The following is a 23799-nucleotide window of genomic DNA, read 5'->3' on the forward strand; positions in this document are numbered from 1 at the left end:
TCTTTTTCTAGGGTATTGCGTGCCGAAACAAAATGTGATTATGAGGCAGGTTGTAGTGGTAAAGTAAGGATTAATTTTGGCAACCTGGAATTCTTTCCTGTGCACCCTATGCAGGATGCCGGCTTTGCATTTCGTGCTTATAGAACTACGCCCGACGTGTGCGACATTCGGTGATACGCCTTCGTTCTTAGCAGCGCAACGCCAAAGAAACTATGGCCCCACAGCATTGTGCTATATTTCTGTGAAACTGTTAACAATTTAGTTACAATATCTAAAGCATACATACGTATGCTAAAGTTATCAGAGTTGCTAATCAGGCCGTGCGTTGCTTACATTTTTAGGACATTGAGAAGTTTGTTCAAACGCACACGATAAGTGTTCTCGGAACTGACACTACAAGAGGGTGGAGCGCTCATGGTTCGCCACTGCGTTGGAGTAGGGCACGTCACCATGTTAACCGGATCAATTGTGGTGGAAGCGGCAATAGACAACCGCTTCTTGGTGCCATAAAACTAACCACTATTACTTTACCTTTTCCGTTGCAGAGAAGAGCTATAGAAGAATTCACTGCAGTTGATATGACAATTCCTTAAAATGATTAATAAAACAGCTCATACTAATAAGGAGCCGCCGGGGGAATTGTAAAAGAAAGCATGCACCGTCTAGCAAGTGGTTTATTGAATGGCTAGCATTGTGCTCGGTCCCTTTGTTTTATTTTTGACCAAAAACCATGCAGCGTGCTAGCTTGTCGTAGCCGTTGGGCCTGTCTTCATCATGGTGCTCTGATTTCCGGCAAAGCTACTCGACTGCCCTCTGAGCAGCAGTAAAATAATGATGGACATCATAACTAGCACGGCAATTAGTGCCAGCAGCATCCAAGGGATGGCGGACGGTTCCTCATTCTTGCTCGCATCATCCACTTCTCCTGTGGTTCTTGTCTGGGGTGTTGTTTTGCTCGCTGGTCCCAACTCTGCGTGGGTCCTCCTTCGAGGGGTGGTGCCCCCTGCTGTTGTGCGCGACTGGGCGGTCGAATTTAAAGTGCTAAACTCTGCAAATGCTTTTTTCGATGTCTCCGACTTGAGTCCATAGGCGTTAGTCTCTTGCCACTAAGAATGCCTTCAGCTTCAATTCTTCGTCGCCAGGACTCGTCGTCGCCCACTCACGAGGAAGTGCGATGCTGACGTCATGCTTCGAGCCGCCAGGTCGGGGGTCAAGATCGCCTCTCACGACGTTGGTGATAACCTCATAGCTTTCGAAGTCTGCAGGAAGGTTGTCACCCTGAGGGCCACCTCTGATCTGCAATGACTCAGCTGCAATTGAAGGCACAAAAACAGCTGTCATCCGGCTTGACGTTGTGCTGATATGTAGAAACAGACGCTCAGGAAACACCTGTTCGTTTACTAAATCGGTGTAATCGTACATCTCCGCCACGATATACATATATATATATATATATATATATATATATATATATATATATGGTTGAATGAAGGAAAGAGCACACTTACGAAAATTGCATTTTTTATGTTTTAACGTTGCGGCAGTGGCACGGCCTTCGTCAGAATACGCCAGACTACGCGTATTCTGACGAAGGCCGTGCCACGGCCTAAACGTTAACACATCAAAACTGCAATTTTCGTAAGTGCGCTCCTTCGTTTATTCAACTACCTATGCACCGGACCTACAGAACATTTCCTTGAAATATATATATATATATATATATATATATATATATATATATATATATATATATATATATATATATATATATATATATATATGCAGACAGGTACTTTCAAATCGTGCGACCAAGACAATGGTTTGTTTTTCGTTTTGCAATAAAGGGCAATCTGTAGAATATATTACCTAACTTTTTAAATGTTGGCTTTAACAAGACGGTGCCTGCCGAAAAGTTGTAGATCACGTTTAAAAATAGCCAAGTGAAGTTTTTGCAACTAGGCGCCATTGAAAAGCTTCTTCTACTTGCCTTTAAAGAAAGCGCAGAAAATACAATAACAACCGCGTGATAGGGCTACTACACTCTATTTCAGCGTTCACAGACGACCTATCAAGCAATGATATCCGCTTATCTCTCCAGCGCTGTGTGGCCTCGGCTTCGCGTTTCCGGTGGCCGCAAGATACGCGCCAGCAATGCTCTCTAATATGATTTGATCTCAAACAAATAGAATAACATGACAATTTCCTTTCGCATCTCGATTAACAGTTTTTAGTCCACATTTATTCAAGCCCTAGCTTTCATTTTTTTGTTGTCTTGTGTGTTTCTGCTGCATTTCGCAAGTGGATCGAATCCGTTTATGCCACGCCATGTCAAATCGCAGCCCGCCATCCCCGTCTTTCAGTTGACGCGCACAATCGCGACGCCGCAAGCGAACGAGGATGAGGTGTCGGTCATGGCGGGTGGTAGCACTATTGATCGCACCTCCACGGCTTCAGGAGAAAAGGTTTGAAGCCCAGCACCTCCATCAATTGAGAATAGATATATTTATAGCTCCTTATGCAAAGGTACAGCGACGGAAACGGCGAGGCAGCCCGAAGCACCGTACGAAAAGAGGCCAGCAATCACCAGCGCGAGCCGAGCCGAGCCACGCGTTGGCGATGCATATGTGCCGCGAGACGCATCTTCTTCTTCAGACTGGGTTAATCCCGACGGTTCATAAATGACGGCTGGGTAGGCTGCCGAGTTCGCGGTACGCAGTTGCTGCTTACGTTCGGCTTCACGAGTCTGTTCGTGTGCCCGGGGCGCACCAACGGCACGGCTGAGGCAAGCTCGCTCCCGTTTATGCTCGCGGCGTTGCTGAGCGAAGGCTGCCAGCTCCTCAGTAGTACGTTATGACGCGTGATCTATCCAGTTCCGAGCCCGAGAGAAACTGGTGCGTGGGCGTTCTGCTATGACGGAGAGCAACGACCTCACTACTGGCGCAGCTAATCTAACGCTACCCGGATAGCTCAAAGTATTTTTACTCAAATTCAAGATGCCATGTTGTTTGGCCCCTTTGCCATACAGTCTATTGGGGTTGCTCCTGAGTAGGCAACAGTGATTTTGACGTCGGCGCTTTCATCACATCAGCTTTGTCAATCGAAATATTGCGCCAGGTAGAGTGACGTCATGGATCGGAGTAAACAGGCGCTATGCTATCTAGGTGGCGTTCACTACTCGCGCGCCTATCTGTTTCTTTTTTTTTTTTTGCGCACGCGCATGCGGTTACGCCAAAGGAGTTTTCGGCGTACCGGCCACCGACAGACATATGGACGGATGAATCAGCTAGCCATATAAAGCTTTGCTGTGAAATTTTGCATGCAACAAAGCGACATATTGACACAACGGCATCTCTTCATTTTGTGGTTCCGAGATGAGAAGAATGCACTTTACAAATGAGCAAAAGGCAAATTTGGTGTTTCCATTGGAAGCGTCTAGCGGCGACTGGGGATCCAGTGATGGTGCTGTGGAAGGAGACCAACTGCATCCATTATACTGAAGACTTACGAGACACTAAGGCAGACGAGGACGTTAAAGGAAACAAGGCACAGGTCATCGGCTGTAACTGAAGACGTGGAGACAGACATCCTGGCATACATGGCTCACGTTAGCTTTCGTAACCCTCATGTTGCGTTTGTAACATTAACGCTGGTTTACAGGTGTTAAAATCAACTGTCTGGAGGATCAAGAAGAAAGCGAAACTTCATCCGTATCATCTTCTCGTCCCAATAATGAGCGTAACGGAGAGCGACCTGCAGTCTGCGTTTCTGGAAAAGTTTTCTCCGTCCGTCCAGCGGAAATTATTGAGGAAGCCTGGCTTATCGTCGCACTTAATAAAAATCCGGTTGCTGAAGTCGAGTTGACATCGGAAAACATCCTCGTCGAACTTCTGGTGGACTTGAAGACAACGACGAAGCTTCGCTTTCTTCATGATGCTCCAGACAGTGATGTATTCACTTTCTGGCACATGTGGCATGGGAACGGTCACAAGGTCTCGTGCATTTGTTGTGTTAAAAGGGAACACTTTTCTCCATAATTTTTTCTACAAGTGCGAAATGTTGCAACCATTATAATTTTACCATGTGAATGCCTCCACCCTTTAATTAATATAGTTTGTAGCTTTTCTTATCTGTTGAGAAGCTCAATAAAGATCAGATAACATGGTGTTCCTGAGAAAATATTAATTGTTGCATAACCACTATACAGCTACATACCTCACAGTATGATAAAGAATAATGTTCCATCCAAAATGAAAATATCTCATAGTTGGATGAAGCTAAACATTCGAAATGCTCCAACAGCAGGGTATCACATTAATGTCACCATTGGTAACATCATGAAACGTTATGGGCACGTGCAGTTATGCAACGTCGCTACATTATTACCATTCACACGTTAATTTTCGTTTATATCCAACGTTGACACAATGTGGTTGTCAGGATGTCGTGACAGTTATTCGTAGCATTACCTAAACGTACAGCTGGCAACTTACATTTCACGTTGAAGTTGTCTGTTCAACGTGTCATGACATTTGTTACAATCAGGCGATGTTTGTGCAAAGTACTACGTTACGTGGGATACGTGAAGAAGAGGAGTTTTTTCTGATACGCTTATTAATTTTTTCCACACCTTAATGGCAAACATTCAGCTGACCCAGCTACAACTAAAAAATATATTGCCTGTACAATGAGCCTGTACTATTGTAACATACAGCGCTAGATAGTAAATGAAAGCTGCAAATCTAAAATTACATTAGTGCTTCTGTGCTCTATAAGGGTTTTCTTGCACATCTCGCAAGATCACGGACCAGCTACCGCACGCTATCATTCCCACTTTCTATGAATTATCTAGCCAATAAAAAGAACATATAAGATAACGAGGTTTCAATCAATTTAAGCTTTGTCAGGCCATTGTACTTAATAGTGCACCAGGCACACAAGGCGAAGCAAAGATTTGCAAACAAAGCAAATAATGTCTCAATGGGTATAGCGTCGTTCCGATCAGCGCAATGCACAAAAAGATCAAGTACATCGGCATTGTCTCATGTTTATTGAGTGGAACGCTACCAATGCACTGTTATCTGCTTATAATACTGCCCGGTGTTTTTATAGAAGACGAGAGTTTGACATCCTGTGTGCTCTATCTTTAACACTAGTGATAACAAACACAACGGTAAAGTGTTTCAATTGACCAGCTACGCGAATGTTTAACGCTTTTAGTCAATAACCTGTTCCCTTGCATCCTTTGTGCTTTGCACAGTCGTGAGCAAAAGTGGAGCGACCAGGGCTCCAGGCACGGGAGTAGCAGCGGGACCGCAACGTGGCGTTGCTATCTCCCGCCGCGCGCTCGCTTCGACAGTGTTCTGAGTGAGGACCAACCTCACCCTTACTCTCGCGTGGGTCCTTGTCACGCTTGATAAATTTCTAGCGCACCGTTCGGTTGCTCTGCTGATGACGGTCGCGGCGAAGGGGAGTGCGCATCGGAAAGCGTCTGAAGTTTCTGAAAGTAGGGCGAACTGCTTTCCTCCTCCTCTGTTTTCGGCGCGTCTTGACGGTTACACGTCGATGCTGTGCCTGTATTGACATGCTTTTAGAAGGCACGCTCGGCTTCCACTCAGGGTCCCCAATCATTCGGTACAGTTGAATACATCGATGTGAAGAACGCAAGGCACTACGGATCCTCACTTCGAACATCCCCTTCAAATAAGTATTAAAACTGTTTGGCACTCGCAGGCTCTTTATTGCTGCGTTAAATAAACAAGCGGGATGTAAAATTCAAGTAATGATTAAGGAAGTTGTCATTAACGGCAGAAATAGCGGCAGCTCGGCGTGGCATCGAGTCGTATCGTGATGACAAAACGTCGGGGGGAGCACCAAGAGTCTGCCATTCTTGTTTTACGGCAGTCCACAGTTTATCCGCTGTAGCCGTGAGGAGATCCCGGGTGGCAAATTGCTTCTTGATTAGGCCCCACCCACTATCGATGCAGTTCAGATCTGCACCTACTGGTGGCCACTCCAGCTTTGTATTTATGATAGATCTCTGTGTTCTATAGCTGCTCTACCATCGGGTTCTAAGAGCTGCTGCTGTTACTGCCGTCAATGGCAATTTACCTAAGTATTAGTTGAATGTTACGTTAAGATTGTTTATTTTTCACGGCGATAGAGAGCCTGTGAGTGGCAAACATTTTTAATGCTTACTTGAAGGGCGTGTTCGAAGCCAAGATCCACAGTGGCTTGCATTTCACGCCTCGATGTATTGAACTCTACCTAATGATTCCGTACTCGAGCGGAAGCCACGCGTGCCTTCCAACAGCATGCCGTTACAAGCACGGCATCGACGTGCAACCGTTATGGCGCGCCGAAAACATGGGAGGAAGGAAGCAGTTCGCCCTACTCTCCCTTCGGGTACTTCAGGAGTTCTGCGATGCGCGCTCCCTTTCCCCGCAACCGTCAGCAGCAGAACAACAGAACGGTGCACTAGAAATATATCAAGCGTGATAAGCAACCGCGCGAGAACGAGAGTGAAGTTTGTCGACACTCGACGAACTCTCGAAGCAAGCACAGGGCGCGAGATAGCAGCGCCGCGTTGCGGCCCCGCATCTGCTCCCGCGCACGTAGCGGTGGTCCCTCAACTTTTGCTCACGACTGTGCGTTAGAATGGTTTGTCCCAAACCCTAATCACAGGCAAAACAAAGACCTCCTCTAAGTCGTAATGCCACTCGTAATGTTCCTGTTTAATATTCTAACGTCATTTTTTCTTGAGCTCAAAAGGGGTGCTCATAGGCAATACGCACCTACTCCATGGGTCATATGAGCGCCGGGCCATGTCCACTGTAGTCTGACAATAGGCGTACTATCCGCCTCAACGTACCCATCGGTGACTCTAAAGTCCCTGATTTTACTTGGTGGAACATCAGTCTGCCTCAGATCGCTGGTGACTTTAAAGGAGCCGCCGACTACGACTCTTTGGAAAGGGTGCGTTGGTACCATGTCGCCTAGCAAGGTATCCTTGAACTTGTAGTCAGCCGGTGCTTGTCTGATTGGTACTTCCTTTGATAGAACTGCAAACCATAAAGGCAGTATTACTACTGCAAAAATTGAATCAGGGTATCTGGGGGGAAATTTCACACACAACAACATTTCAGCTTGGACTTGACGTCAATCCTATACGCTACATTCAACGTCCGTAGAGTACTGCAGACAGTGACAGTGACGATAGGCTGACATATGCCGCTGGTATGTTCGTGCTACTTAAATAAAGATTGCCGAAACAACTAGTTAGCTACGAACGTTTTTGTGTAATATAGTATAGTTCGGTCACATATTAGGAGATACTCACAATCTACTACAGGAGTTATGGTCACTATGCGATTGATTCCCAGAGGTGGCACAGATGAATAAGCTTATGTTCTTGAAATATATGTTTGTTACGTTTGAAGCAGTTGTGCTGTGTCTGTCATATAGGGCGTTCGAGCTAATGTTCCCCAAACTGCTCAACGAAAATAAATAATAACAAAATTTGGATAACATTTAAATTTAGGACGTAAGGTATTCGGCCGTCAGGCATATCACATTTCAATACTGCCTGTGTTAGAACTGTATCCTGCACCGTCTTTTTAGAACCATTCTTTTGTTGTTGAGGTGACTGTCCAAGTTGAGCTGGGATACATGATATACGATAACCTACACCTTACGGTAGCATCTGCATGTTTATAAACTACCGGTGGTAATCAATTGGCAACTCCTGCGTAGAAGTTAGGGCACTCACAATTCATTTCAAAAGGGCTAAGATTTTTCGCCAACTTTGTTATCATGAAGAGTATAGAGTCCTGCTTTAAAGCAATCAAAACATCGTAGACATAAACGAATATATCCAAAACCCTTGAACTATGTATCTCAAACTACAAGTCAAGCTCTATGATAGCTCGAAAGGTGGGGTGTGGAGCAATAGACGCGGAGCACCCGACCCTATGCATGCCTGACAACGTTACACATCAAAACGATCAATTGCACAAACAAGAACTGGCCAAATAGAAAATCTTGTGGGAACACCTGGATATCAAGTAACAAAATTGTTTTGTTTTGAAATTCTATCACAAATTTTCCTACCCACATTTCCTTACAAGCACTACTGTTTTTTTTATGTAGGAAATAGAATCATTCTTACCTTGCACTTAACTAAACCGAAACATCACTCGGAGCCAATCGCTTACCTTGTACGCAAGGCATAAGAGATATCCGAATAACTTTTATTTTATTTTTAAGATTTCATGCTGGTGGGTGAAATGGCCTTCCTTGCTACACTTTATCGTCGCTGCTAAATTGCAGAATTAAGTCAATTTCTCTGTTATCTGGCGTTCAGAAAGAATAATTGTGGAGCTACACACTATCTATAATTTATAGCTCCTGCTAACTCTACCCAGTCCTCATACCCAGGAATTCTGGGCGTATGTTCAGTTTCCTTTTTCGCCAGCACGTGGCGTATTCGCGCCATGACGTATGCCATGATGCACCAACTCAAGAAAACACAATAAAAAGAAGCACGCCCTGAGACTGCTGCTTCACCTCGCCACTTGGAAAGAGCGCGCTTATGTATCAGCGAACGCTCGTCTGCATTCTGAATGATATGTCGGGCTGAGATAACAGCTCCCGCAAAGCTTCCGTTGAATTTTATCTTCGTTTTTTTATTATTTGTGCGCCACTGCGGCCGCAGGCTTCCGTATGGTCAATGTTATGTTTCAGAGGTTTCCTACAGAACCAGTGCGATGCATTAAGAGGAGGCGTTAGCACGGGCCTATCTTCGATGCTTGCTAGTTAAACATATGTAAAGCGCTTGAGCGATTACATGAGAAAACCACTCAACCAATCTGAATGAGGACTGTTGCATTTAAGAGAGAAGGTGTTGCATTTATTTCCGGACGTTAAATCACAGGGACTGCTGCAATAATTTTGATTTAGGCCATGTAATTATTGACAAGAATCTTTAGAAATAGGTAAATCTGAAAAAAAAAGAAAGATGTAGGAAGTGTACATATAGCATCAAAAACTGATATCGCATCTCCATCATCTGCATTTATCGGAGCATCTCAATAGGAGAAATTGGACGTATGAATTTACAAACTTTTTGAATTTGTTACAATACTTGTAACGGCTTTCCGAATGCCATATTCAAAAGTTAGTGAACTTCAGAGTGCCATGTGATATATCATTTTTGTCCACAATAAATTAAAAATTAGGTGCAGCTTACAAAACTGCGATAGGGTTTTTAGCTGCTGAGGTACAGGGTTGTATATTTCAATTATTGTTTCTCGAAATTGCGCATTTGTTTGTAATGTACATAAAGAAAGTGAAAGCTAAATAAAAGAAATCACTTTCTGAAATCGCATTTTAATCGTATCTTTAAGTTCAACATAACTCAGTATTTTCGATGCAGTGGCTGTCTGCACAAAGGATCTCTCATTTCCTATGTAGGAGATAAAGCTTCCCGTTAGGTTTGACGTTGAATAACTTTGTTGCTGAGGGAACAAGCAAGAGGGGTAACATGCTTACTGTATGGCGGCCGCATTACGATGGGTGCTAAATGTGAAAACAGCAGTGTACTTAGATGTACGTGTACGATAAAGAACCGCAGGAGGTTGAATTTTTTCGGAGTCCTCCTATACGGTGTGTCCCCTATTCAGATAATGGTGTTAGCACGTAGAACCCCATGTATTAATGAATTTTTTTTATTTACAGAATGTACACTAACCTAAAGTAATTGGCAAAGACAAGTCTAAAGCAGGCTGGCCGCGTAAGTGTTGTCTTCATCATTCTCAAGCTCGTGCTCAGGTTCCTCAGCGTTGTACAGAGTTGTGCAACATATTTCCCCTGAACGTGCCAGCGCCGTCCCGGTGCTTCTCAGGCAGAAAAAGATTGGTACCGTTTCAGGCGGTTGACATGAATGACATCATGGGAAGTCTAGATGGAACGAGTAGCAGGTGTGACCGGACAGATTTCGTTGGCTGCAGCGGTCACCTTACAGAGGAACCGGTAAAGACTGGAGTAGCGGGACATTAGTTTTTTTCGAGAGGCCGAAGCGGCGCGTCCGATAACTCAGAAGGACAAGATCGCCAGGATCACAATCGGTGTCCCAGTGACTCCTGTTACAAGTACTTTTCTGCTTATTTTGAGAAGCACAAATACGACGATGAGCAACTTGGCGTGTTTATTGGGCTCCAGCAGTGGGATCTCGGGTATACCGAGACATGGGCTCTTGAGTGGTAGGCAGTATTGTAATCAAAGGCAGTACTAGATCTCGGCCGTACAAGCAGTAAAATTGCGAGTAACCTGCAGTGTCGTAGCGTGATGAATTGAGCGCGAATGTCGCAAAAGACAGAGCTGTATCCTAATCACGTTGTATATCAGAAACACGAAAGCAGAGCTTATCCGGTATATTTCGACTTAGCCGCTCCGTAAGACCGTTCGTCTGCGCATAGTTTGCAGTACTAAGGTTGTGTGTTGTACAACAGGAGTGGAGCAAATTGTCCACAATTGTAGAGCGGAAGGAGCAACCCCGATCGGTAAAAAGGTGGCAAGGAGCGTCGTGGTGAGCAATGAACTTGTGCAACAGGAAGTAGGCTGCATCTGTTTGATAGGCTCCGGTGATTGCAAACCAAGTTTTATGTTAAGTTGCAAAGGTAACCCAGTTACTGCCTCAATCAGATGAGGAGAAAGGTACCAGTAGGTCGGTAGTAAAAATAGTTCGGTGGGAACGTCAAGAGGCTGAAGTCAACCATCAGTGAGAGTAGATGGCTTCTTCCGAGGCCGATAAAACTCACAAGGAGCAACGTGGCAGCGGACAGATCGGTACAGACCAAGGCAAAGGAATTGGCGCCGGTCAAGGTCGTACTCACGCATTCCCCGAGGTGACCAAAAGTTGGTAGCTCATGCAGCTTCGACAGGACGGTGGTGTGAAGATGCCGGGCATCTCAGATCCACTAGGGTACATGCTGTGCCTATGTAAAGTGCCCTCCTCGAGTAGGAACATGCTAAGGGAAAGATCCCATTACCTAGATGTGAGCTTGTCCACGATACCACGTATGTTTGGATCTCCGCGCATTTCGGTAGCGAAGTCAGCGCACCAGACAGCAAAAATGTAGAAGCCGGAAGCTTAGGTCGCAGGAACATCAGGAGGATCGTCTGGCTGGTGGTACGAGCTAGCAGTCGGCATGTTGGTGTAAACGGCCAGACATCTAAGCGAGGCCTAGCGCCCAGCGACGTAGCCTATCAATAGAAAGGGACGAAAGCAACCAGAGTGCATAGTGGTCTGCTGTGACTGTAAAAGGCCGACTGCATAGGTAATGGTGATATTTCACCACTGCCTAGAGAAGTGCCAGGCACTCACATTCAGTAATGGAATAATTCCGCTCAGCTGGACTGCAGGCGGCTGGCGCAGGCAATGACGCAGTCGTGGCCTTGCTGACGTTGGCAAAAAATTGTACCGATTTCATGACCACTGGCACCAGTGCGGACTTCTGTTGGAGAAGATAGGTCGAAATGCGCGAGAATGGGTGGAGATGTTAGGAGGGAGATAAGCATCGAGAAGGCAGTTGCTTGTTCAGGTGCCCAATAAAATGAAAAGTCTGTCTTCAGAAGAGCAGAGGGTGGGCAACTTGCTCAAAATAGTACTTGAAGCGGCGAAAGCACGAGCACAGCCCTACGAAGCTTTGGACATATTTAGCACGTGTTGTCAAGGGAAACTTCCGTATGGCGCGAACTTTGCCCATGGATAAATAAATGAATAAATAAATAAATAAATACATAAATAAATAGTGACGTGTGCAAGTACCGCCGTGGGGCAGGTGGGAATTTCGCAATATTTACAACTTTGCTGTGAATTACGCAGTCATTAAACTCGCCATAATATTCAATTTATATTACTGGTTAATTGTCATATAATTTCTTTTGAAGTATATTTAATATACAAGCGTTACGGCCGTTTTCTGTAACCATGCTTTCTCGGTAGACGGCCATGTATTGATAACAGACGTGAATTCTCTGACGTTTACAAATTCAGTGTGAACCAAGTGTGATTGTGCCAAGTAAATGACCCTCGGTGTAATAATAGGGCTTTCTTAGCGGCCAGTTTCAGTATAGTTTTTCCAAGATACTTTCATTAGATTGAGAGCTACAGAGCATCCGCGCGAAACTGGAGACAAAAATTTTTTCCTCTCATCGCTGCGCGTAGATGGACGGACATCGACCACCGTCGGAGCGTAGCTATATACAGCTTCCCTGTAAAATACTGGGCCCCAGTTAAGTCGGCGCTTATATGAATATACCCAGCTTTCTTTACTTAACAGTCAGTACAGTACAAAAAACTCTCTGAGAGCAAATCATTTACAGTTATGATAATTTCTCTGGGGCCCTTTGACCACTCAGAGTTATATAAAAACGAAACGGCAGAGACATACATATTCCATGCAAATGCGAAATTGATCAACTCACGACGTTTGCGGTGCCCATCCGAGACAGTGGCGTCTGGTGGGAAACCCAGCCTACGGTACGCCTGACTGGTCTTCTTGTTTCCAGAAATGTAGGCCATTACAGAGTACCGACCCGGGCCCATGAAATTTGTGAAATATCCACTGTAGGTACCATCGTTTTTCATAATGTCCGGGTCTGTAAAATTAGTAACAAGAGCCGCTGAATGGGAAATTGATAAAGCAGAATTTGGATCAATTAGTTAATTCAGGTTTAAACGTTCTCGCAATGAGGCAAAGGTACGACAAAATCAACTTTCTTAGCAGTTTCGGTAACCCACTACATTGGCATGTACCAGGCCTTATTTGTAAACTTCTGAAATCTGGTGTTTTTTCTTTTCTGGGCCTCATTATTTACGTTATGTATCTTTTTTGAATGCTCAAGTGATATGTATTGCATTTTTTCTATCATCGAAGTATTCATGCTTGTGAAATGCTACACATACGCACCAATGCCGCGTTGCAATTGAGTGTCTGTGACGGTACTGGGATAGCGAAAAGCTGTTGATTGACAAACCGTCGTGACTATACTAAGTTCAAATAAACTGTAACGGGAAAGAAATGAGCAACACTAAAAGAAATCAGTACATCACATTTGTACGACTTTGTTCGCGGCTAGGAGCTAGCAATCGGCCCCAGACACCTACAGGAAAATTCCGGACCGCATTTTTTTTTTATTGTGAGAGCAAATTTTACGCACGCACTCGAGGCATATGCATGCCATGTGCTCCACCATCGCTGCGAAGCACTTGATCGGCCAGAGCGCAAAAAGTAGAAGGTCAATCGATGTGATACCGTTGTGCGAGTGAGAGGAGGTTACGCCGAAAAGATTGACTCGTTGCTTACTAAGGAGCTTATTTCGAACGTCACCTGATATGCGGGCTACGAGCAGCCCACATAGAGATTCGCACGAAGAGTACGACGAATAACACAGGTGCTATTGTCTGCGGGAGCTTCAAGCCTGGCCGTTCGGCAAGCATATTATTGGTGGGTGTAGCAGATGAGTTCACGTAAACTTCTTTAACCTGGCCTCAGTGATCTTTGTCGCTTTAAAGAAGCGGTCCAATTCGGAATAAATATCGCTGAATAAATTCAATGGTTCGCAATGATTATGCACGATCGAAACGACATAAGTGCACATTCATGCTCATGACTCACAGAGGTCTCACGACCACATTGTTCGCATAGCGGCTGGTCGTATCAGAGACCTGTTGGAAATAATCGATTTGTCCGATAAGTGGCAGCTTTGGATCAGTCGCTCGCTGCGCGATTGTCAGTGTGAATGAACTTAAATTGAGATGGCCTGCGGTGCCCTGAAGGCAGTAAGGGATTGAAAATTGAAGAAATAAATAACTTTCGATGTAAAAATGATAAGAATAGGCAGATTCATGCGGCAATCATTATGTCCATGGTAGGGTATCGACGGCAGGGCAACTGTTGCCTCAAGTAGTTTTTCATTCAAACCGTATTTTTGAGGGAAACTTAGTATGTTTGGATACAAAACAGGATGAGGCACAAGCTATTGCCTCCGCCGTGGAGATAAGCCAGCTGTGCACATTGGGGGCTCGTGCAAGCGTTATTTACATGCAGGCTATAACGCTGCATACTTGTAGTGTGCATAACTCGCGTCAGCGTAATGGACAAAAATTTAAAGGAAACAACGCAGTGGAATTCAAAGTGTACGCGTGTGGGACATCTTCGAGCGACGCAGCGCGCTAGACAGTTGGTGCTGGGTCGAAGGAAGAGCGCATTGCCCTCTACGAGCCGGTTTAACAATGCAGGTATGATGAAGGGCGCCAAGCGTGATGTTGCAACCGTCCAATCATACTGGCGCACGTGAAGAGACTAGAGGCAGGTGGTCAGCGTTGGGAATATGCGATGAGCTTCTCAACATTCTGCGTTCGCATGGAAAATTTTAAGCGTGTTCTATTCGAGCTCACGAGGAATGCCCGTGTGGCCTAATGCTTATAGTACCGAAGTTCTGCACTGGAAATAGTGTGATCGAATCCAGTCTGGGGTTATTTTTGTATACATAGATAGTATACACATATATTACATATTGCCACGCCGCAGCCGCGGTGAACAGACAGGTGGTAGCGAAAACTACGGATTACAAAACTAACTCTTGATTGTCAACATATATTCCGGAACACCATGGCAAGGCCGACATCGAAAATTCGCATGGTGTGCGTACAATCGCGATCAAAAATTTGGGGGCCAAAAGTGCCGCGACTTTCTTTTTTTTTAACCAGCGCATTCTGACTGAAATCAAGAGCGCACGCATATGCGGAAGTGTTTGACCAATACAATGTATTAAACCACTTCCGAGTCGTGGAGCTGCGCTTGAATGTATTTAAATTTCTCGCTAATGCTGTGGTCGCTAAACGTTTGATCGCGTCTGTACGTGTCACTGCTATCGCAATAATAAACGCCAAGCTAAGGAACTATTACTCCTAATGGGCACTGACCAATTTCCACAGTTTTCTCTTAGCGTTATTGCGAGAAAAGTTGGTCTTCAAAGTCCACTAGTATTGCTCATAGCGCCAGAGTTTCCGGACACGTGGTAGCAGCCAGAGATCTATTTCTGCTGCTAAGAAGCTGTTGCCTTATGTGTTGCGTCGCACCAATTAGGACATCCCAGCATGTTGTTAAAGTATTGTCCATGGAGTGTGAGCACAAAGTTAACGCTTCTATGCTTTGAATGTTTGGGCCTCAATATCTAAATTGAAAGACCAACGCAAGAGCATCCGAGGGCTGGAAAGGGCAGACGAAATGATCAACGAGGAATGTTAACAAGTGCTGCTTGCCAATTTCCTGGACATTGTTTGGATGCGCATGCGCGCACACCATCGTCAGTGTTTATGATTGGTCGAGCTTTATTTAACTTCATTGCAGTTGTTTCTGTGAGCGGAAATGAAGGAGCCACTTCGCAAACCAGAAGGGAGTGTAAGCGATCTGTTTCAAGAGATGCTAGGTACACTGCGTCGGGCAGCAAAGTAATATTTTGTATATTCCTCATGCGTTTTGTGCAGTGTTTTCTGAACCGTTCTTTCTTACCATTAAAATATAAGACATATCCAAGCCACATGTTTATTCTGAGGAGCAAAGCTTTTGTGAACCGGTTCATGAAATGCTCTGCAATTGGTTATATTCTGCTTGAGCTACAGGGATCACTTCTCTGCCAGAGCAGAATGCGAGACGCGGATACCCCCACCACGTGACTCACATGACCGCGCATCACACTCGCTTTGTGATTGGCCTCCTTTGGAATGACGCTCCATCCAGGGTCGGTGCACCGACTACAGTTGGTTGATCTCGGAGATATAACAATGGTTAACTGCAGCTTACTCGACGAAACACCGACCTAGCAGATGCACCAAACTCTAAACCTTAAGAATTGAGCTGGAAAAAGGTGTGCTCTTTTAAAAGAATAGCGCTTTTTGGCGACGTTGTGGGAGGTGGCTCGACGAAGTAGCCATCGCGTCCACGGCTTATTTAGGCCGGCCAGCCAGGCGCAAGGGGATCTCCGGAGCGGCCGATGCCGCTCAAATCGAGTGCCAGCGGGTTCTATTTCTCGCGCTACGTGCACGTGAGCCGTCTTCTTCGCCGGCTCTAGAGGCGACAGTCGCGGCGCTACAACGTATTTTGTTGCTATGAGAATATCTAGGTATCTTTTTTATCATTACACTTCTCCGGAGCAAACAACACAAGCAGCTAGGACACCTGAAAGGGCACTGAAAATGGCACTGTTGTGGCTGCGTAGTGGCTATTAGTTAAGAATGCAGCAGCACCCACAATACGGAAAGTGCAGGAGATTATGCACAAAGAAAAAAAAGCAATCAAAAAACGAAGGGAGTATGAGTGGAATTGGTTTCCCTTGGTGTCGACCAGGGGAATTCACTTTCGTTTTTGCTAGTGTCGATTTTTTTTTTTACATTGCTGGTACTGAGGGTACAAAAACGAGGCATACAGGTCTGCTTGATGACATGCAGTGTTAGAACGCCTTCAAGAATGGCAAAAAATATAAAGAAAAAGCAGCATTGTGGTAATCACAACATGCAAGTGATCTGCAGTGTCAATGCTATAGAACAGTCTTGTTTCTCGACGTTTTAGAGCACCTTTTGGATAATTATTGCGAATCATGATTTCACAACAGGTTTCAATGCGCCATATTGATCCACTGCAGCGCAACGGAAATAAGGCTGTTCCTCTCACGTTGACTTCTCATAACCATCAAATTAAGATTGTCTTCTCGGTTTTAAACTCACATGGCTATTACTACATACTTAAAACTCCTCATTAATATTTCAGTGTCAGAAATGATTAGCTTTTTTGGAAACGAGCCAAATCCAGCTAAAGAAGATTTCAAACACAAGCGAGAGCTTGTTATTGGACTGAAACGCACCGCTATCCAGCCAATGATGTGATAAGTTTTACATGTAGGCTACGGAAACACCAAGGCAATAAGTAATCAAAAATTATGGAGTAAATTTGACCCTAATTAAGATCTTAACTTGGAAATGAGTTGTTCTCGCATTGAAACGCTACCGTCTATTAGTTTTGGTGCGAAAGCATTGAGTTTAAAAGGCAGTATAGCAGTTGGAATTAGAGGCACTTTTATGGTTCATAAACAGTGGGCATATTATATAAAGACAGCAGATTTTTTTACTTGAAAACGTAAGCAGCCTTCTCTGTATTCTTTCACAATTTATTTTTCTTGAGCAAGAGTGTAGGCTTTAACAAAATAGACAACATAACTTGCAATGAGACTGCCATGCTGTCTACGTCATATTGTTTGAGAAGCGTTCTCCTATTGGGTGGGTGGACATGGCTCATTTTCATGCCTACGCTAGCAGGATCTGGTTGATTTATTCAAAATACTACAAGTGTGCTCGGTTCGCTTCCGGTATTTGACCCATTTTCGTGTGCCACTTTTTCTGGAGCAAGGTTGCCTAGTATTTCTTGTCATTACAGCTCTATCTCACAGGCTTTCGGTTTGTAGATTTGGTTCTTTTTCAAAAAGAAAAGTTATTCATATATCCTCACTAACCCCAACAGGACTCGATTTTTTTACAAAATATATTGTACCCTTAACACCACGCAGCAACTTCGCGAGACAGAATGCTGGTTTTGCTCATCTAAAAATTTGCAATAGTGTAGTACCTCATGTATAATATTCGCAAGCATTATCATTGTAGCGGCGCTCACTTAAAACGTATATTGCCACATTGTAACGTATGTCCTCACTACGGTGCATTTTTGTCTACATCTTATGGTCATTCATTATGTAGCTTTGTCTTAATGTGATGTGTTCTTCTGCTTTGACATTGTGGAACTTGAGTAAATATTTCTTGTACAATTCCATTTGCGTTCTACGCCCTTCTACTCATTCGAATGCAGCTAAAGACGAGAGGTCCAGCTGAAGTTTCAGAACGCGACACTTTTCTTTATAATAAATTCTATAAATGCTTAGACCTAAAGAAACAATAAGACTGAATCTGGTCTGACTAGTTACACCAATCTCATCCCTTCCCCTCATTAGGCACAGATTCACTGCAATGTCGCTCCATCAGGTGAACCAAGGCACTTATGAAAATTAATGAAATAATTGAGCTGCAGAAGTTAGCTAAATGTGTTGCAGAATTGATATGTAAGGATCCACTTCTCACAGTTATTCTGACACAGAAGCGGCTTTTGTCAGCCTGAAACATATGGTTTGAGGGTCATTTCCTCGACGTGAAATTAGCACTTATTTATATCTAACGCAGATTGTAGCCTTTTTGGCTACAATCTGCGTTCAATTCTATGTTCATGCTGGAGTAATGGCATTTATGCTTTATTCCTTGCATTAGTATGAAGTTTATCCGTGAGCAAGTGACCAACCTGAAATTTCTTTGAATGGAATTATTAATTCAATACATTGCGTGAAAGAAAAAAAATCAAGAAATCCGTAAACATTTCAGTGCCGCGGTCTGGGATGGTTTTTCTTAGTCCACAGAGTGTAGTGAAAACTGGCCCCAGTGAAATATTTACGGAAAAGTACGACTTGTTAACAAAATTAAAATTAGCATTTGGAGTCTGTGTGCCTCAACAATGATCTGAATATAAGGGAGGCACATCATATTGGGGCAAATAATTTTTAGCACCTCAGGTTTTGTAACCTGTGCTATAGATGAGTACACTAACGTTCTTTTCTTTTTCATTCCGCCAGCAATAAAATGCGGCCGTGGTAGCCGGGATTAAACCCACCACCTCGATCGCAGAAGCGCTAAGCCAAAGCCACTACTCGATGGCGGCGAATCTGGGATACATCAGTTTAAATACGCAGTATCGCACTACTCACTAATTAGCGTTGTCCTGTACTCGCGTCAGTTAGCCTCGAAAGCTTCAAAGGACGCTGTGATCGCGTGAAACAACCCTTCATAGGGTTCCTCCTTCACTGTTAACATGTCTAGTTGCCTTGTATCGGCTTTTTCTGCTATAACTTTATTGATGCGCAAGTATAATAACATAGGCATCTCTAAAATGTGTGACGCTCTTTGCCGTTTGTAAAGAAAACAAAAAATTGCCAAGATGTTCTTACCATCGCCATTGTCCCACAGCGGCACCGGGCACTTAAATCCTTTCCTGTTGATGACTACGGCTGTGACACTTGCGTCGAGGACGACGTTTTCGCCTTTACTAACATCAACCAGTAGGACGGCATCCTTTGGTTCGGTGATCTCCTCCTCCGACATTTCGCACGCAGCCACTATCGGCTTACTGTTGACCTCTCTTACTTGCGACATGACCAGCATGTTGACAATGACTGGTGTCTTGCTTGGAGTCAGCACTTGAAGCGTCCAGGTACCTGCCTTGAAAAGTAAATCGATCATTCGATTATTCAATCCCTCAATCAATGAGTCAGTCAATCAAAGCACTAGAAAGCAAGGTCACTAGCTGTCATGCATTATTTACCAACTCAATTGTGGCAAGAATAGTTATGGACTCTTATTCTCTTACTGATTATCTTAAAGAAGCGATTGATGATGGTAAATTTGCAGCCTCGATATTCATTGATCTATCCAAGGCCTTCGACACAATTAATCACACCATTCTTTGTGCTAAACTTGAGGGTATGGGAATAACTGATCTACTTCTAATCCGCAGTTTATTACAAAATAGAAAACAAGCTGTTAACATTTCTGGGCACTACTCCAAAGAAGCTACTACTAACATTGGCCTACCACAGGGGTCCATAGTAGGTCCTCTACTTTTCCTAATTTATATTAATGATCTGCCTAGTTGCCCCTCCTCATCGAACTGTATTTTTGACGCTGATGATACTACTATATTTAGTTCTAACAAATGTATATCAACGCAAACAAGTAAGCTAAACGAAGATCTCGTGAAAATTTTCACATGCTGTCAAATTAACAAGCTGAAGATTAACCATAATAAGACCAATTTTGTCGTCGTTGCCTTACATCAGCGATCGCCTGAGCTCCTTCAATCTATTTCCATCAATAATCACTAATCACTGCAGCTGATCATTGCACCTATTTAGGCGTGGAATTTGATCATCATCTTAAATTTCACCTTCACTTCGCTAATGAGAAAAAGAAAATGGCATACGTTATACTCGTTTTAATCAAAGTACGACCATATTTCTCATTTTCAACTCTCAAGTCGCTTTATCATGCTTGTGTCCATTGTCATATTAACAATAACATTGAATCATGGGGAAACATAAGTCGCCTAACTTCGTTGCAAGTCATTCAGAATCAAGCTGTTCGACAAATAACATTTTCACCTCGTAGCATTAGCGCAAATGAGCTGTTACATGCATATAATACTTTGAATGTGACTGATCAAGTTAAGTATAACCTGGCCATATTTATTTTAGGGCATTAAACATTGATATTCCTGTAACCATCATACCAAAGACATCCCTTACTAATGTAAAGATACTAGATTTGCAGGAAATATGAACTTCATTTTACCTATCGTTCGCACTAACTACGGTAAGCAGTCATTACACTTTTCAGCTTTATCTCTGTGCAACACATTATCATTCCCTTTAAAATTGTTCAAAGCTCACAGCTTTCGCACAGAACTTAAGCATTTTCTTTTAGCTTCCTCCGAATTTCCCGTTTGAGTTTTCTATGCGTTGAATTTTTAACTTTCACTTTGTTTCTCTATATGTCTCTCGCATTTCTTTACTTCTGTTTTTTTTTCTTAAGCTATTTTTTTGTAGTTTCAACTTTTGTTGTCTAACCCAAAGCCTTGTTATTGCTTAATACATTCATCTGCTGCTTTTCTGTTCATTTATGCTTTCTCTCCTAAAACCTTTATTATCGGAAATTTCACATGTTGCCATTGTTGTTTTATTATATTGTAGTCATCATGCACAGGAGGTCCCATTTCAGTTTTTAACTACGGTACCTGCTTCTGTATATACTTATCATGCAATTATCCCTATTTTTGACTTGAATAAAACGGATTCTGATTCCGACTTATTTTATTCCGCGATATATACAACGTTTGTTACATATATATAAATGTACATCAGTCAATCAACGAGTAGTGTGTCGGGATACAATTTACTAGGGTGTTTAATATCACATAATCAAATCATGAAATAATGCAATGCGGAAAAAGTAACCAGCAGTGGCTAAGGATAATTTTGACGCCCACCATTGCAGAGCTACGTGGTTGGAAGCCTGTACCAATTATTTTCGAAGAGGAGGGACACCTAGATAAAATCAATATTTAGGCAACTGTGCAACCATTAGATTTATTCTAATTTAGGCGACTATAAACGCGGCAAGTACGAATGGAAGCGACCCCCCCCCCCCTGGCTAGAGTAATAGAAGAAGGTGATTGCAGGACAACTCCAAAATGGCTTGTCAGGGGGGCTTAATCTCTGTAAAGTGCATATATTAGGAGGATGACAGAAAACTGTTGATAGGTGCAACGCACGCGTAATGCGGAGGTTGTGGGTTCGCTCCCCAGCGGCGACAAGTTATCTTTTTGTCCACTTTCATTTTCATTGTCTTTATTATTTTCTAGATTTCACTTTCATCCATAGCTGATTTCGCCGATTCTTCCTTTGGCTTCAAACACTGTTGGCTTTATACGTTGCAAATACTACATGGAAATACATCGCACCTGTAAAGTCATCATCGCAGCGAGAATGACCAGTGTGCAGTATTAGGATCATATTTATCAGATCCGATAAATAAATACTACCAAGAGGACTAAAAAGCAACTGTAATAATGCAGTAAAACATTCTCTAGTCAGAATGTTCGAAGGCACATTCTCTAGTCAGAACTGTCCGAAGGCAGGATTCGAGCACGAGACCTCTGGCATAGGAGCGCAACAATGACGCCATACAAGCAGGCACAAGCGGAACCACTGCAAATAGCAGTGATTATGCGTAGTTGTTGAGTCTTATTTACTTCTCCTTTAAGAAAGTGTAAGTTGCTTTGAAATTTAGTCCAATGTGAGCCCAGATAAAGCTTAATAAACGAAGCCACAAGAACGGCAGAAGCCCCAAGCACAAAGATCAAACAAGTCCATTTACTACTCATCATTCCGATGATGGCTAAACAACCACAGCGCTAGAGTTCCGTTGAGTGATTTTAGGAAACTCTATGCAGCGTGGATTAGTTTAGAGCCTGCCAGATACGGAGGCGGCGCCACCGACGGGCAGGTTCCTCACCAGTCTGATATCCCCGTTGAGATGTTCGGCTCTATTGCAGCTCCTAGCGGAATAGAAATCAACTAGAATTTGCATTTCATACGAAGTAGAAGCTTACAGAGTAAACATACACCGAAAGTGCGCCTATTCTACCTACCAAAAGACTACTCGCGAAACTGGCAACAGCGAATTGAGGGTATTTCACCGGCGGGGACAACTACCCCGGCTGTCTCAGCGAGGCGGCTTGCTTGGACTGCTTTTCCCACTGACAGTGTCAAAAAAGCTAATTCTATTTATTGACACGTGGCAGAACTTTACAAAGGCTAATCACGTTGGCAGAAATGACGAACTCCACTGCAAGCGCCATTGGCCGCCGCTGCACCAACCAGTAAGTATGGCTTTCTGGCCTTGTATACGGCGCTCAGTGGATGGTGCCCCGTTTGAAGTGATTGTTGCTCGCGTAAGTGTGAATGTAAGTGAGAATGTTGCTCGCGTAAGTGTAAGTGCGACGTTCTTATGAAACAAATTACGTCCTGCAGAGCTGTTTGTTCTGTACTCCTTGTCGAGAATATGAAGTCTTTCGAACGCAGATGCATTTGTGCGAAGCGTACCCATAGCTCGCTTGTTGACACTGTGTCGAGCGTGTCCGGAAACTTCGTATATGGAAACTTCGTATATGGAAACTTCGTACATGGAAAACGGCCAAAGTAATTCTAATCCCGAAACCCGGTAAGCCATCTAGCCTCGCCAATCTCCAGCCCATATCGCTAACTTCATGTGTAGGCAAGGTCATGGAGCACGCACTGCTAACCCGTGTAAACACTCACCTCGAGGACACATGTGCTTACCCCCACTCGATAATTGGCTTTAGACAGCATCTTTCCACCCAAGACGCTATGCTCCAACTTCAGCATCAAATCCTAGATCGCAAATCCCGTCACACGAAGGCGATCTTGAGCCTCGACCTCGAACGCGCCTTCGATAATATAAGGCACTCCACCATCCTCGAGCGCATCTCCTTGCTCAACCTTGGAGAACGCACTTATAGCTATGTAAGGGACTTTCTATCCAATCGGAAGGCCTTCCTGTCGGTCGGAGACATTCGATCAGAGGAACTCTCCCTCGGCAGCACGGGCACACCGCAAGGCTCTGTCATTTCCCCAATACTGTTTAATCTGGTTATGCTCGGATTAGCACAAGAACTACAAAAACTCGACGGCATTGAACACACCATATACGCCGATGATATTACAATCTGGGCTGCAAAGGGCAGTGACGGCCAAATCGAAACTGCCCTACAAGACGCCATTGACGTCGTAGAAAATTATCTTGAAGGCACGGGATTCCGCTGTTCTCCTGAAAAGTCGGAGCTTCTCCTATACCACCCCACACTCCGTGGACGCCCTCCGCGGAGCTCCACGACTAAACGCCAATACGAGGAAATAGAGCTAAACCTGAGGGATGGCAGACCTATACCCGTGGTCCCTTGCATCCGCGTTCTTGGTATGACCATAGAAGCCAACGGAGCTAACTTTACTGCTATCTCAAAGATCCTTCGACAGACCGCCAATACATCCACACTGCTGAAACGAGTGACC

At 44.0% G+C, this 23799-nt stretch overlaps 1 protein-coding gene across 1 annotated transcript; it reads right to left on the bottom strand.

The window, feature by feature from the left end:
• Positions 1–660: 660 nt before the first annotated feature.
• LOC129384135 (calcium-activated chloride channel regulator 3A-1-like) lies at positions 661–19370 on the bottom strand. Its single transcript, XM_072284374.1, has 4 exons — positions 19102–19370; positions 12484–12657; positions 6792–7058; positions 661–1310 (listed from the first exon to the last, which is right to left on the bottom strand). The coding sequence occupies exons 1-4, from the start codon at positions 19313–19315 to the stop codon at positions 1093–1095; spliced, it is 873 nt and encodes a 290-aa protein (XP_072140475.1). The 5' UTR covers positions 19316–19370; the 3' UTR covers positions 661–1092.
• Between the last annotated feature and the right edge of the window lie 4429 nt (positions 19371–23799).

The sequence above is a fragment of the Dermacentor andersoni genome, chromosome 9 (assembly GCF_023375885.2).
Source record: "Dermacentor andersoni chromosome 9, qqDerAnde1_hic_scaffold, whole genome shotgun sequence".
Taxonomy (NCBI): domain Eukaryota; kingdom Metazoa; phylum Arthropoda; class Arachnida; order Ixodida; family Ixodidae; genus Dermacentor; species Dermacentor andersoni.